Source organism: Plectrocnemia conspersa, unplaced genomic scaffold (assembly GCF_051122295.1).
Source record: "Plectrocnemia conspersa isolate PC_06_02 unplaced genomic scaffold, ASM5112229v1 ptg000008l, whole genome shotgun sequence".
Classification (NCBI taxonomy): Eukaryota; Metazoa; Arthropoda; class Insecta; order Trichoptera; family Polycentropodidae; genus Plectrocnemia; species Plectrocnemia conspersa.
Genome location: NW_028277172.1, coordinates 9068423 through 9080473, shown reverse-complemented (window position 1 = coordinate 9080473; position 12051 = coordinate 9068423). Strand labels below are relative to the sequence as shown.

Sequence of the window (12051 nt, the reverse complement as noted above, 5' to 3'; positions counted from 1 at the left end):
TTCAGTTTATATTTTTTTAATTCACATGATTGTCCTTTATGTTTATTCTGACCGTATACTATTTTTTTAAGCATTTGATATTTATTCTGACTGAATAATATAATTATAACCAGATATTTTATTGACCCAAAGTTGATTTAAATTCTGACCATTTAATTTGTTGCCATTGTTAAATTAAATACATATAAAAACGCTCATGTTTTATAATATATTTATACATTAATAAACAGAGGGGGAAATAGGGAATACACATTATGCAACAAATAAATTATGCTTCAAAATTTATTGTAAAATAAATATGGAAGAGCCTAGGTAATTTATGTTATCCAACTCAAATTGAAGGCTCTGTTTGATGATATATATATTATCATTTACTTAACTAGATGAGTTTTTTAATGAAAAAATAGCTTCTTAAGCTATATATAAAACGATTATAAACATTTGTTAATAAATTACAATAATGCATCTATTAAATAAGTATAAGAAGCAAACGTCACAAAATAATATTTTTTCTAGACATTTTAATCTAAACACTTTGAGGAAGTTATGTAATTACAAAAGGTACTACAATAAATAAGTATATAGTTGGTAATACACCAAGAAATGCAGTATAAGGGTTCATAATGTTTTAACGTTAGAATTACAAAACTTTCCTAAATATCTACTTTAAAACAGAGGCTCGCAAAATGTAAAAAAATGATTAAAACATTTTATTGTATATTTTTGGTTGCATTTCTTCTTCTTCGGCTGATTTTATGTTGAGATCAATACATAAATCATTCTGAAATATAAGAAATAATGATTAAAAAAATTGTAAAGTATGTATAAAATGAATATTGAAATATTTACCCATATAAATAATAGAAAAATGACAATAAATAAAATGCCAGTTTAACCCATCCTTCTCGCTGGCATCTGGTAAGTATGTCTGCGTTCATTATACTTGTGGGATCATATAATCCCGGACCACTCATCACTGGCCTCGTGCGATATCTGTAAATATAAAAACAATAGAATGTTGAACACTGTTTTTTGTACTTATATATAATATTTAATGCATTATTGCATTTATTTATCGAAACGAAATACATATCTATCAGCAAAATGTAAGCTTTCTTTCCTTAACACATTATGGTCCGTTCATGCGTGTTAGCAAAATTTTGCAGTCTGTCTGTTTTTTCTTTTTCCAGGATTACAAATAATTGAACTTATAATTGTAAAAATATTTAAGATTTAAGCTTTTATCAAGAGTTGGTAATAAATATACATATATTTATAATTATTTGCTAAGTCACACTTAGTCAAAGCATTTAAAATTTCGCGAAAATAGCAGACTAATGTGTTAAGATTGATAGTTGTTATCAAAGTACATAAGATATAATATCGTTTATATGAAATTATAATTTTATAACACAATTGAAATATAGATACACTTGGGTTCAGGTGTTAGCCTCTAACTTATATTACTGATTATTGGGGAAGTTCGGCATTAATTTAATGGTATGTATCTGCCAGTGAAATGGGTGATTCTTTTAATAAATATGTACATATATACGCAAAACATTCACCATCTTCCAATTCCATTGGAACCAAGTTTAATTGGGTAAAAGTAGTACTGTATATTATAAAGTGGCTGTTTACCTGTTTATGTGATACACTATTAAAGGTATATTTATGATCAACGAGAACCATTCTCCAGACAGTAAGAAAAATATATTTATCAGTATGTGTAATAAATATTCCGGTAGGACGAGCTGAAACAAAAAACAAAAATATATTTATTACATTGTAAAAAAAAGAAAAGAGCGAATAATATTGTTAATCACAACACATTTAAAGCACATAATAGTCAGTTTTAAAAATTGAACGACACGCATAAAACTGTCACTTGAACAATGACGTTTTAATACATAAAATTAAAAATCCGAATGAATTGCACAAATCTATTTGAATATCTCATTAATCGATTACAAAGTTCTCTACGATTATTAATGCTACTGTTTGCGAAGTAAATTATCTTAAGCGACGACTCACCGGATTAAGACTGTTGCATTGATGGATTGGGTTCTTGTAGTCAGTCTTGAGCTCGTCGAAAGCGATCACGTGGAAAATAGAGAAGAATATAAGAAAGGCGTCGATTATGAGCGCTACGATGTACGAAAAGGCCGGAAAGCTGAACGACATGTCGCTTAAATCGTGAGCTAACCGGCTATCCGAACCCCTGCCAAACTCCCGGCGACGGCTCGCGGTCTAAGCGCGACGTTTTCTAACCATTGACGTAGACGCAAACTAATCTTACGCCTAATCGTGCGATAAGCCAATATTTACTCAGTGTATCAATTAGATAATAATGTCTATTGTTTTAATATTTTCCATTGATTACAATTTTTCTTTGATTAATATAAATAACTTTCATTTTCCAGATTTTTTACTACATTTTAGTTTATATAATTAACATATTTTAACTACGGTCATTACCGTGTTTAGGGGCAGATGAGTGATCCATGGAAATTTACCAGCAAATCTGTGCTAATATGTGTAGATATAGTATTGAAAAATTACATCATTAATTATTATAAGCACTTATTGCATTTTTTGATAATCCGAATTACAAGTACCCAACTAGGAGGTCGTTAGATGTGTTTGTTGAAGTTGCTTTTCTTAATAAATGTTTTCTAATTTGTAGCTTAGGGTACTAGCTTAAAGTTTAAATAATAGTTAACCTTTTTTTAATTCGTATGACTTTATTATCTTCATAAACTCTGAAGTAACTAAAAAAATATATATATTTTTCTGAATTTGCGCATTTGTATCGCATTTTTTGTCTACATTTCATAGAAATGTTCCTATTGTTTTTTTAATAAAATACCTCGTAGTCAATCCACTAGAATTGTGAATAGACAGAAAAATGGAGAAAGCAGTACGAATAGAAGTTAAAAACGGTAGCTATAAAGCGAGCACTGACAAAAGTGGTGAAGGTACCTGAATTAGAAGATTATCAAATGTTAGTAACGATATTATTTTTAATATTATAAAAAAACATATTGTATATAATCTTTAATTTATAATATTAAAACGAAGTGAAAATTATTTAATAATAACAATAGCTATTGTTAAATGTTAATATAACATTTTATTTCGATAAAACATGGCCTAAATTATTTGTAGACTTTGGACCAAAAAACATTTGCTCATGTGTCAAAATGCCGTCGACGTGACGCGCAGTGACAGATTGACCATGAAACAGAGGGCGAGGTGCGTTATTTTTTTCATTATTGACTTAACCAGATCGTTCGATGATTTGCCGCAATCCTTTTCATATTGTGCATTCCAGGGTAAAACATTACAACAACGACTATTTACAATATTACGGAAAATGCAGCGACGACAGCGAAGAGGAAGTAGAGTTACCTATACGAAACGCAAAAAAACCACAAAACTTCGTGGAAGCTGACGTACTGAGCGGTGATACGCTTCAAGCTATCGCCCTAAGGTTCAATTGCAGTGTAAGTAAACATTGTAAAAAAATATAAGATGACCAGACGTCCTTCCTTGAATATTTTTTTTCAAAAATAATATTTTTTAACAATTTCTCCTCAAAAAATAAGAAGATGGCCATTGAACAAAAATTTTCTAAATAACCCTTTTTTTAGCTTCTACAGTAATTTTTCTCCTCGGACAAAAATTTCCGTCACGACCTTTTTATGTCCCATATCAATTTGTCCTCTGTCTTCGAACCAAAATTTCCAAAATGCCCTTTTTATTTTTAGTGTCATCCTTTAATATTTGTAAAATCTGGATACCTTAAAAAAATAAGTATTAAATTTATAAATGTAAACGATAAACGTTTTTTATATACGTTATAAAAATGTGTATTTCTTAGGTTGATCTTTTTAGATTAATTAGTCCTGAAAACAAGTTTTTTTTATTGTTGCATTATAATGCAATATCCATTTTTAATTTTCTGTCACAAAATAGTCGATAATATAACTACAGGAATACAAGAGTTGCTATTTATGTATCCGGAATAATAAACAAAATCAAACATCGACTGCTGTTTGCTTTCGGGCTTATAAGCATAAATCCAAGATTCGTTACCTGTGTAGATGTTATACACGGCTTTTGACACACCACCGATTGTATTTTTTGAGCATTTCTTTACACCAATCGACACGAGTCTTTTTTTGAGCGATTGTCAAATTATGTGGAATCCAACGCTAACAATTTTTTTCATAGCTAAATGTTCATGTAAAATCTTGTGTATGCTTGTCATACTAATGCCCAGGGATGCCTCAATCTCACAGTATGTCAAATGACAATCTTACATTATCAATTCATGTACAGCATCAATGTTTTCTGGCGCAACAACCGACTTTGGACTATCTCCTTTGGGTGTGTGAATTTAGAAATGTCCATTACACGCGGTGTCGAGCCTGTGCTAGAATATGAAAATCGGAGCTAAACACGGTCCCACAAATAAACGTGATTATATTTGTCATTATGTTGTGTATTTATTATACTATGCTAACATATTATCAATGATGACGTATTAAGTAATTGTTATGGTGTAAATACCTAAATGGTTGTCATTATCGTATTCTTGGGAAAGATGGTTTACATAATTTAATGGTTCACACTTTCACATTATCACAATCGACCTATCAGATTTGATTGTCAGAAATGTTATCATATTGTAAATAATGTATTGTATATAAGCTAGAATATTTCAATAATAAAACAGTTAGAATTGAGATTCGTCTCAGAACGGGCTCACAAACGAAACTCCAGTATTATCTTTAAACACGTCCATGTCCAACGTCATCCTCGCCTCTCGATCCATAACAATTATACTCGGCTTCGGAGCATATGCGGGACTCGATCGGCATTTCGTTTCAAGTAAAAAAAGGTCACTTTTTTTATTAGCTGTGGAAGTCATAAAATAGAAAAATACAAGGCGGTGTGTTACTTAAATTTTTGCCACTTGAAGTATTTCTCAATTGTATTAGATGGGATAGAGACAATAAAAAATAACGAATGAATAGGTAGGTAGCAAAGCCGGCAAAACTTATTCAAGTAAGCATCCTCGACTAATTGGGGTTGCTTTATCTTTCCAATAATTTGACACACTATTTTGCCCCATATTTCTTAGAATTTATAAAACACAATATGTTTTTGTATGGAATGTGTTTTAAAAATAAAGATATCTATATTTCCTTACGTCCATTGTTAATGCAAAAAATACCCGTTATGTAATTTTAAAATATAAATTTTGCAAAAAATATAAATTTTTTAAATTTATTTTTTATTTTTCCTATTTATATATAATTATTCACTATTATAATTTTCAATAAAAAAAATTGATTTTTTTGGAACACTGCAAAAAAACACAAGCATGTTAAGTGGTTAAATTCATCTGTGAGCAAATGACGGCCACGATTGAATTCACTAATCCAGTGATATACAATGGTTTTAGACAGTGCTTCATCGCCAAAAGTTGAAGTGAGTTCACCAATGCACTGTTGCTAAGATAATCCACATCGAAAGTCGTAAATCATCGCTCGAAAATTTTCATGAAATATTTACATTTTTTGACTGATGAAATTTTCAAGTCACTGTAAACAACACAAATAGCGTCCATATGACAAAACGTTCTATAAAAAATGTCAAACTTTACAATGGATATATCAGATGGCGCCTAGCAGCAGCACCAGTGCTGCCAGTTCTGGATATATAAATAGCAACCCTCTTATTATCCTTATTTATAACTTATAATATCACACATATACTTACCAGGTCGTACATGTGTAGTAGCAAGAAGCAGATTTTTGTCCCCGCTTGCCCCCCTCCTCCCAATGACGTCCCTATATTAGTTGGCGATTATAATACTGATAAACAACTTTAACGTACGGACACATTTTTTAAAGATTTTCCACACGGACTCTTGGATATTTTAATAAAATCTGATTCAAAAGTTCTCAAGTAAATTATTAACACTATCAAATTTATTATAAGCTATTTTTTTCGAATAAATTTAGAGGTTCAAGATTTGCAAGTTATTCTATTACTTTTCATTAATATCTCTAATAAAAATAAATATATTGTAAATTTCCAAAAATTCCTCTATTAAATGTGCATCTTAAAATATGCGTCATAATCTTATCACTTATATTTAGTGAGAATTCAATTGTATGTCAGCTAATAGTGTCGCGAGATAAGTGCGATGTTGTTAATTTTCTTTTCTAGGTCGTTCAAAGACAATTGTAAGGCTAGGCTTAATTTAATATCCTACAAAAATGCAGTTTCGTAAGAAACTTTTATCATTGCTATGTTTTCACGTTTTTTTTAAACATGAAAACTTTCGTACATGTATCTTTTGCTCATAATTTATGTTTTATTTACTGCCCTAATGTCTCTAAATTGTTTAAACTCTTCTCCCATTAGGTAATTTATTCACTATTTAAGTTAGAAGCTTAAATAAACTTGAAGAAATACAGAATATTTTTACTGATTCTAATTTAAACGCATTACTTGAAACGGCAATTAATTAGGTTCAAAGTGCATAATGCAACATAACTCATCAGCACCAATAATAAATAAAAACAATCATATGAAAAAGTATAGTTTATCGAGTTTGTTTATAAAATTCAGGTCTACAGTTTGATGTTCTTGAGTTGTCTTAATTTATTTATTTATTGTAAATATTCCTTTGCACATGACAGACATTAACCTAATGTGCTACAGCATGGTAAAGACAATCAACAACTATTAAGTAAGTAGTGAGACACCAGATTGAAACCGAAGTCTGTATATCAGTGACATCTTATTAATTATAAACTATTATTACAGCTTGCAATCATTTTGCACGGTTTAATTATTCATACATGAGATCAGGAAAACTTAATTTGTGATGATCGATCGGAATTATAATTATATGATAATCATTAGATCCGATCTCACAGACAAGATAAAAATTTAAAAACAATTAGGTTCATATGGGATCAAACCAAAGACTTTTAAGTATGTCATTGACTATGAGGCAATGCAGTCCTTGAACATCCCTTATTAGCTTATATAAATGGTCAAGCTGTCGATATTGAACGTCATGCAGAGTATGGATTAATGTCTCACGTCTTGCAGGGATTAAAACAGCCTTCGAGAAACCAATAAGACTCGGCAATGGAGACAGCAGGTACCATATTAAATAAATCAATCCAAATACGATATCATATATAGATCAATATCAACACTAAAAGAAGCTTTTGAATATTAAGTAGCAAGGTAAATGAGATACACGCCTGTCAAATGTCATATATACTGACTCACAGGTGACAACAAGCGTAGTTCTAAGAAGAGCCATACTGGCAACAGAGACGTCATTTCAGATTTTTTCAGGGGGGTGCAAAAGTTGGCCAGTCCGTGGTCGTTTTTTTAATATTTAGATTTTATTAAGATTCATAAGGGGGAGCAAATCCCCTACCAGCCTCCCCACTCTAATGACAACCCTGACTGGCACTCTTGCTTCTTCGAGCTTCAAAATTGCCTAAGGTCAAGACTATGTTCCAACGATTAGATTTGTACTTACAAATAAAAGACGAGCTGTCGCTCGTCTTTTTTATTCTTTGGATAAGTCAAAGTGTAATACAGTTCCATAATATTTTATTATTTGGCTAATTTTGCAATCTAATCTATCAGTACATTAGGCTCTGCATTATTTAGTCTCAAATAATTCAACATAACACCATAATGAGGGCTGTGAATGATAACATTCTATCAATGCACTAATTATTTTTCTACCATGGAAGTTGTGTTATCACTACCAAATAAAAGTATTAAACCTGCAGTTTGTGCTGATTACACTGTACGACGTGGATTTTACGACAAAAATACGATAACTGAGTTTATAATTAAACTTACGCGTTAATTTGATATATTCAATATTTTTTCCAATTTTCCGTTAGTAAAAAATTGTCTAAAACAATGGATGTAGAGATTGATTTTCTAATAAATGGAAGAGAAGAGTCATGAAAATGAAAATAGATTAAGCATTGGAAAAATAAGTCTAATAGCTTGACAAACAAACTAATTTTTCTTTGACGAATTTTGTTTGATTTTTATCAACGGCTAATCTTGGTATTAAGTATAACAAAGATTCACATATATATACGAGCCTAAATGTGAAATACAAAGCATCATTTCTAAAGTTCAACTTCGCTTTATTTTATATTGACTCTTCCTCTTCGTGACATTGGATTTATTGAGCCATATCTGAATATCAATGTTTTACGCTTCTTTTTCTAACTTTTCACTTCTCTTTTTCTCCAATATAACAAATTTAACATTTTTGAGGAAAAAGTTTGAGAATTACAGGTTGAATTCTCAAGCTTGGCTTAAATTTTTGTTTATGAATATCTCATCAAAATTTTTGTCTTCCGTATATGCAATTTGAAACTCTTAGCTTTGGCTTTGAACTGAACTGGCTTAAATGACTACTTTGTCCATTGCAGTGATTTGCTACGCGCTTTAAATTATGCATTGATAAACAGAAGTATGTAAGACATTCTGAGTCACTAATGAATAGTACTTGTATGTTCACTTTGACATAAGTGGCATCATAAATGGTATATGATGTCATCTATGTTTTTAGATTTGTACTATATTCAAACATTGGTGCTATTTTTTTCATACTATTAAAAAAATTATAACCAATTTTATATTAATTTATGAATGACAGCCATTTAACATTAAGTAAGATTAGTACCATGTAAATGTCAATAACCAAGGTTAAACAAGATGAATGAAGTTTTAATGCTTTTCCATTCCTGCTATGCGTATATATTGTTTGTTGATGTTTACATATACCAAACTTTTGATATTTGCTTTATAAATTACTCCTTTACAAATAATAAATTATAAATTGCTTCAAAGTATGCAAGAGACATATTTCAAATGATTCGAATTGTATTATTAATTTATGGACTGATCTGATATTACAATTACAGGTTGAGGCATTGAAGAAGGCCAACAACATCCACAGAGAGAACGAAATTTTTGCGAAAGGCAAATTAAAAATACCGATTAATGCATTCTCACTGTTGACCGAGAGCCTCCCTTTGGTGCACACCAGCGGAAACAATTCCCCAACCAAAGTGAGAGGCATTGAGACGCCGCACTCCACCAAAGTCGCTACTTTACCTTCGGACACAGATCTGCAGCAGAAGCTGATCATTGCGGCGGTCAATACCGCCGAGATGCGGCCGTCGCCCTCGAAAAATCTAGAAACTGTGAACAATACTTATTTCGACTCGAATGTAATTAGTTTAAACGGTGAAGATGAGAATCTTTATATCGACGACAATACAGTGCCTTTGTTGGAGCAGACTTCGATTCCTGTTCGGCCTACTGTCGAGGAAGTTGTGGTGAACGAGTTCACGAAGAAGGGGGATAACTTTGGATTCAAATGGTTTCATCTGCTGAGCTTGGCAGTGCTCTTAGTCGTCGTGCCAGTGATAGTTGTATTTTATATTTTTGAGCACCCAGAAAAGTATAAACATCATCATGATTGATATTGTATTATAAATGTGTGAAATAATAGTCCATAGGACATTTGACTTTCATGATGGATTTGATCTAAGACGTAACACCAAAGCAATTTAAATTTAATAGATTCATTATTATGGCAGGTTAGGGCAGATCTGAAAATATCCAGTAACCTCCCAAATGGGTCATTACCTAATTCTTCCTACATAAGGGTTGTATTTGGAGCTAATTTTATTTTTTGATGCTTATTCCAATAACAAGAGTTAAAACTAGGCCACATGAGAGCCAGCGTTCTTCTGTGTATATTGAGACGTTTGAAACAGACTTATGGGAAATTTTGATGTTAATGCATGAATATGTAAAAAATATTGTAATATCACCAATTTTGGAGCCCTAACCATTGCTTCAAATAGATTTTCTTCCAAGTGCACTGTCAGTGTATAATAATGATGGTTTACAGTAAAAATCTTTAATACGTATATCACTGATGTATCTCACGAGTAAGAGTTGGTTGCATTCAGCTTCATCAGTACTTCCATCCAAAGTACATATGCTAGTTCCTCTGATGATCCAATACATGCATTTTGTTTCTTCTATTAGTGTATGTACAAGAGTAAATAAAAATCAAAACTAAATTTAGTAAGCATTTCCACAGCGAGTCTTCATAATTTTATAGCTTAATTTTTGTGAAATGTTCTTGTAATTTAGTAGGTCTCATATTACTGTTTTTTAAATCCATCTTATTATTTGACATTATATTGTCTTATATAAGTTTTTCTCTGCAATCTATCTCTAGCGAGGACAATGAGCAGGCCTACTATGTGTCTTACATAAATAATGATAAAATAATTTATACTTGAAAGGCTGGCTGCTACTAAAATATTTTTGTTATATGGTTAATTTATCTTTTCTAGAAATATTATAATGAACATTACAATTTATCTTCTTGTCAATTAGAATGATACCCTTCTGGTGACGAAAAATCCAATTAAAGGAATCATTTCGAATTAAAAAGTTAATATTGAATCTAATAACAATTGCATATTTATCTAGTTAGGCTTCTCATAAAAATTCTGGTGCTACTTTTTTATATTATTCTTACACTTGTGAACTTACACAAGTAGAAAACTATTATCTATTAATCTTGTTAATTAATTATATGAATATTTTATTCCGTCTTGCAAGTCTACGATCTTACAATATTTAAATTTAATTTATTGTGATTATATATGTATATGTTCTGTCATTTAGAATAACTATTTATTAGTCACATTGGCAAATCTAGGTTGAATGATAATTAATTTTACTTCTTCATACTTCATTAAAAATCGGAACCTTGAAGAATTTACATTAGAAACTGGTTCTGTAAAAAGCTTTATATGTTATATTATGTATCATTGACCTAATTTTAACTCCACGTTTGTAGTTTTTAAAATGTTCATATACCATATTACTTAAGTGATCTACAATTGTAATTAACAATTTGTTACGCATAGTTCACTTATGCTAAAGGAGTAACACAAAATGATCCAAATATGTGACTAAATGATATGTGGGGTTAGAATAAACTAACATTTCAGTTATATCTGGTTTGTTTATAAAATAATGACCGATTTTATCCTTTAACGGCCATTATTTTATGAACAATAATTACTCATAGGATCAATAAATCTATTTTACTACTATGGGCTGTGCATTGTTACTTTTAGAATTGTGTCTATCGAACTTGTGAAAAATGTGCCTTAAATTTTCAATAAAATAAAATCTCAGTAATTAAAAAATATATACACAAATATAAAATAATCCTTATTATTTATTCGATAATTACTTTCAGCCATCAGTATATATATTTTTATAATGTAATTTTAATGATTTATGTAATTAAATTACAAACATTACTGTAAATTATTTTTTACCAACGAAAGGAGTATTATAATAAATATATAATAAAAAAACCAATGTATTTTAATCAATTTTATTCGACATCAACACTGCCCTAAGTAATAATTACATAGTAAATTTCTATTTCAACAAGAGGAATTAAAAACATCAACTTATACATTTATAACGGCATCAAAGTTTTTGTATATCTCATACAAATCAGTGCTGAGCAACTCTACAAAGAAGGAAAGCTTCAAAATCAATTCCTTGACACGCACATATACACACATTTCAAAGTCAGCACTGAACGTTGTGTTTATAATTATTATCTATTATTACATCGAAACGATAAGGCCTCCACACTCGAAAATTATCCAATGTTAGTGTTAAGATCATTACAATAATTTTTGGTTGAACGTTTTAAATTACGTAACTTTAGACGAGTGTTAATCAAAATATTGTTCAATTACATTTTACATTTGTACTTTTAATGTTTCCATCGTTAAAATTAAGCAACTGTAAAAGAACCGTTAGTATATATAATATCTGTATATATATATATATATATAATAAAAATAGATTATATAGGGCAGGATCAAAACTTAATTTTATAACGAAACGATAAGAGAAAAA

The 12051-nt window shown here is 30.2% G+C and overlaps 2 protein-coding genes across 2 annotated transcripts; one reads left to right on the top strand and one right to left on the bottom strand.

Annotated features, from left to right (window-relative positions):
• Nucleotides 1–268: 268 nt before the first annotated feature.
• Nucleotides 269–2268, bottom strand: cni (protein cornichon). The gene is made up of 4 exons (XM_088190938.1): nucleotides 2035–2268; nucleotides 1642–1754; nucleotides 850–993; nucleotides 269–781 (listed from the first exon to the last, which is right to left on the bottom strand). Exons 1-4 carry the CDS (start codon nucleotides 2182–2184, stop codon nucleotides 754–756), a joined length of 435 nt encoding a protein of 144 aa, XP_088047064.1. The 5' UTR covers nucleotides 2185–2268; the 3' UTR covers nucleotides 269–753.
• Nucleotides 2269–3148: 880 nt separating this feature from the next.
• On the top strand, nucleotides 3149–11356 carry LOC148232904 (lysM and putative peptidoglycan-binding domain-containing protein 4). The gene is made up of 3 exons (XM_088190936.1): nucleotides 3149–3255; nucleotides 3335–3506; nucleotides 9000–11356. Exons 1-3 carry the CDS (start codon nucleotides 3194–3196, stop codon nucleotides 9561–9563), a joined length of 798 nt encoding a protein of 265 aa, XP_088047062.1. The 5' UTR covers nucleotides 3149–3193; the 3' UTR covers nucleotides 9564–11356.
• Nucleotides 11357–12051: the final 695 nt, after the last annotated feature.

Bases quoted from the DNA above. Each gene is read 5' to 3' on its own strand.
- cni (XM_088190938.1), bottom strand. From the start codon at position 2,184: ATGTCGTTCAGCTTTCCGGCCTTTTCGTACATCGTAGCGCTCATAATC. The intron at 1,755-2,034 runs GTGAGTCGTCGC...TTTTTGTTTCAG, and splicing joins AATGCAACAGTCTTAATCCG to CTCGTCCTACCGGAATATTT. The intron at 782-849 runs GTAAATATTTCA...CTTATATTTCAG, and splicing joins TTTTTCTATTATTTATATGG to AATGATTTATGTATTGATCT.
- LOC148232904 (XM_088190936.1), top strand. From the start codon at position 3,194: ATGTGTCAAAATGCCGTCGACGTGACGCGCAGTGACAGATTGACCATG. The intron at 3,256-3,334 runs GTGCGTTATTTT...TGTGCATTCCAG, and splicing joins ACCATGAAACAGAGGGCGAG to GGTAAAACATTACAACAACG. The intron at 3,507-8,999 runs GTAAGTAAACAT...TTACAATTACAG, and splicing joins CCCTAAGGTTCAATTGCAGT to GTTGAGGCATTGAAGAAGGC.